At 54.2% G+C, this 2,075-nt stretch overlaps 1 protein-coding gene across 2 annotated transcripts; it reads right to left on the bottom strand.

The window, feature by feature from the left end:
• Positions 1 to 348: 348 nt before the first annotated feature.
• Positions 349 to 2,075, bottom strand: LOC112929365 (apoptosis-associated speck-like protein containing a CARD). 2 transcript variants are annotated; one of them, XM_026011417.2, is made up of 3 exons: positions 1,731 to 2,074; positions 1,392 to 1,445; positions 349 to 871 (listed from the first exon to the last, which is right to left on the bottom strand). In XM_026011417.2, exons 1-3 carry the CDS (start codon positions 2,002 to 2,004, stop codon positions 612 to 614), a joined length of 588 nt encoding a protein of 195 aa, XP_025867202.1. In that variant the 5' UTR covers positions 2,005 to 2,074; the 3' UTR covers positions 349 to 611. The 2 variants fall into 2 exon arrangements, with proteins under 2 accessions (XP_025867202.1, XP_025867203.1); XM_026011418.2 differs by lacking the exon at positions 1,392 to 1,445 and having other exon boundaries at positions 460 to 871; positions 1,731 to 2,075.

The following is a 2,075-nucleotide window of genomic DNA, read 5'->3' as shown; positions in this document are numbered from 1 at the left end:
CCCTAAAGGAAAAAGTGAAAGAAGATATGTAGACTTCGTTTGTTGTCAAATGTCTCTGACATAGCTGGCCTGTTACAGTTCCAGACCCTTTGTACATACCTCTTTATTTTGGCTAACTATGGTCTCAAAGGCAGACTCTGGGGTAGCACTGGAGGAGCTTCCAAATGGTAAATGAGGGGCTAATCCATGGTGACTGAGGCAGAAAGGATGAAGTGTTTGGGGCCCTGCTGCCTAGGAACAGGCAGTGAAGTACAGCTTCACTTGGCCTCGGCAGCATTTACATACATAGCTTAGCTCTGCATGTGCTTCCAGGCTAGAATTGGGAAAAATACACAAATATGAGTGGGCTTTTTTTTTTTTAAGATGATTTATTTACTTATTTGAGAGAGAGAGAGATAGGAGTGCATAAACAGGGGGAGTAGGAGAGGGAGAAGCAGGCTCCCTGCTGAGACCCTGGGATGGTGACCCAAGTGGAAAGCAGTCGACCGACTGAGGCACCCAGGTGCTCCCCAAGCTGGATTTTCATGTACTGTGTATGTATAAAGAGATTCGGGGTGAGTCGGCTGGAACTGCCAGGGATTGTATGCAGGGCTGCTGCTGGGGAAAACACCTCAGCTTTTCTCCAGGTCGGCCACCAGGTAGGGCTGGGTGTTCCTCAGGGCCGTAAGGAGAAGATCTTTGCAGGTTGTGTCCCAGGCTGGAGCAAAGCTGAAGAGCTTCCTCATTTTCCCTGGGTTGGTAGACTCTGCCCGCACTGCCTGGTACTGCTGCTCTGACAGGACTTTCCCATACAGGGCATCCAGCACCTCATCCACCTCTGTGACACGTGTGATGAGGGCGGCCCGGTGCTGGTCCACAAAGTGTGATGCTCCTGGTAGAATGAAAGAGGGCAGCTGAGCCAGTTCCAGGGTGGATACTGGGGCCATCCTGCTGAGCACTGTTTTCTTCGGAAATTGGCTCTGTAACTCTAAAGGGTGGGGCTCAAGGTGGGCAGCCCATAGGTGCTACAGATACAGTGGGTTGAGTATAACTTTCTCTTTCCCTTTCACCCCCCACCCCCTCAGGTGTGGCCCAAGTGTGTAGGTGGGTAGGAAGGGTATGCCCAACCTTGCTCTCCCAGTGTTCCTGGCTGTGTGGGTGTGTGTATGTGATGGGGTGTGGCTGGAGAGATTGGGAGTGAAGGTCTCACCTGGTTTTCCTACCATCTGTTAAACCTGGAGCTCAGCAGGTGCTCCCCCCCCCCAACTAGGCGTGGCCCAACAGGTGTGTAGGTGGGTAGGAAGATAAGGCCCAGCTTTGCTCTTCCAGTGTTACTGGCTGTGGGACACAGCTCCAGGTAGTGCTGGGGTGTGGTGGGGTGTGGCTGGAGAGGCTGGGAGTGAAGGCCTCACCTGGCTTGGCTGCTGTCTGGTAATCCTGGATCCCAGCAGGCCCTGGAGTGTGGCCTGTAAGGAAATTAGTCAAGTGATCCCTTGCCCTTACTGCTGTCTCTCCAATCTCTCTGGGGTCAGGGGCCCCTTGGTCCGGAAGCCAAGGTCTGGGCAGAGCAGGGGAAACTTCCCTTCCTAGCAGGAGGAGCTTTTTTAATTTTGGAGGATAAGAGGAACAGAAAGTGAAAGAGCCCTAGGGACAAACGTTGAGGTGGGGGCATGGGGGCTAGTATAGTGAGAGGGTATAGGAGGAGGCACAGGGATCTGGGCCCCTGCAGGGTGTGGAGGGGTTGTGCTTACCTTTGTGTGAGATCTCCTGCAGCTGCTCTGCTATCTCCTGCATGCCAATGTCCCGCAGCACGACCGCAGTGAGTTCTGCACTGTACTCTTCCAGATAGAAAGAGACGAGCTTGTCTGTGAGATCCATGGCGTCCATAGGCAGCAGCGTCCCCCGAGGGATGCGCCCGTAGCCTTCACGCAGGGGCACTGAAAGTAGCTTCATCTTGAATTTCTTGAACTCCTCTGCAGTTAGGTTCTCCAGTGCATCCAGGATGGCGTCGCGAGTGCGCCCCATGGCTCTGGGGTCCCCTGCTGCTGTCGTTCACCCGGGATGTCTGTGGAGCAGGAAGTCTGCTCCGGGGCGGG

The sequence above is a fragment of the Vulpes vulpes genome, chromosome 3 (assembly GCF_048418805.1).
Source record: "Vulpes vulpes isolate BD-2025 chromosome 3, VulVul3, whole genome shotgun sequence".
NCBI lineage: Eukaryota > Metazoa > Chordata > Mammalia > Carnivora > Canidae > Vulpes > Vulpes vulpes.
Note: the sequence above shows the minus strand (reverse complement) of the source record. Positions and strands in the feature narration are given on the sequence as shown.

Bases quoted from the DNA above. Each gene is read 5' to 3' on its own strand.
- LOC112929365 (XM_026011417.2), bottom strand. From the start codon at position 2,004: ATGGGGCGCACTCGCGACGCCATCCTGGATGCACTGGAGAACCTAACT. The intron at 1,446-1,730 runs GTAAGCACAACC...ATTTCCTTACAG, and splicing joins GCAGGAGATCTCACACAAAG to GCCACACTCCAGGGCCTGCT. The intron at 872-1,391 runs GTGAGGCCTTCA...TCATTCTACCAG, and splicing joins CCAGACAGCAGCCAAGCCAG to GAGCATCACACTTTGTGGAC.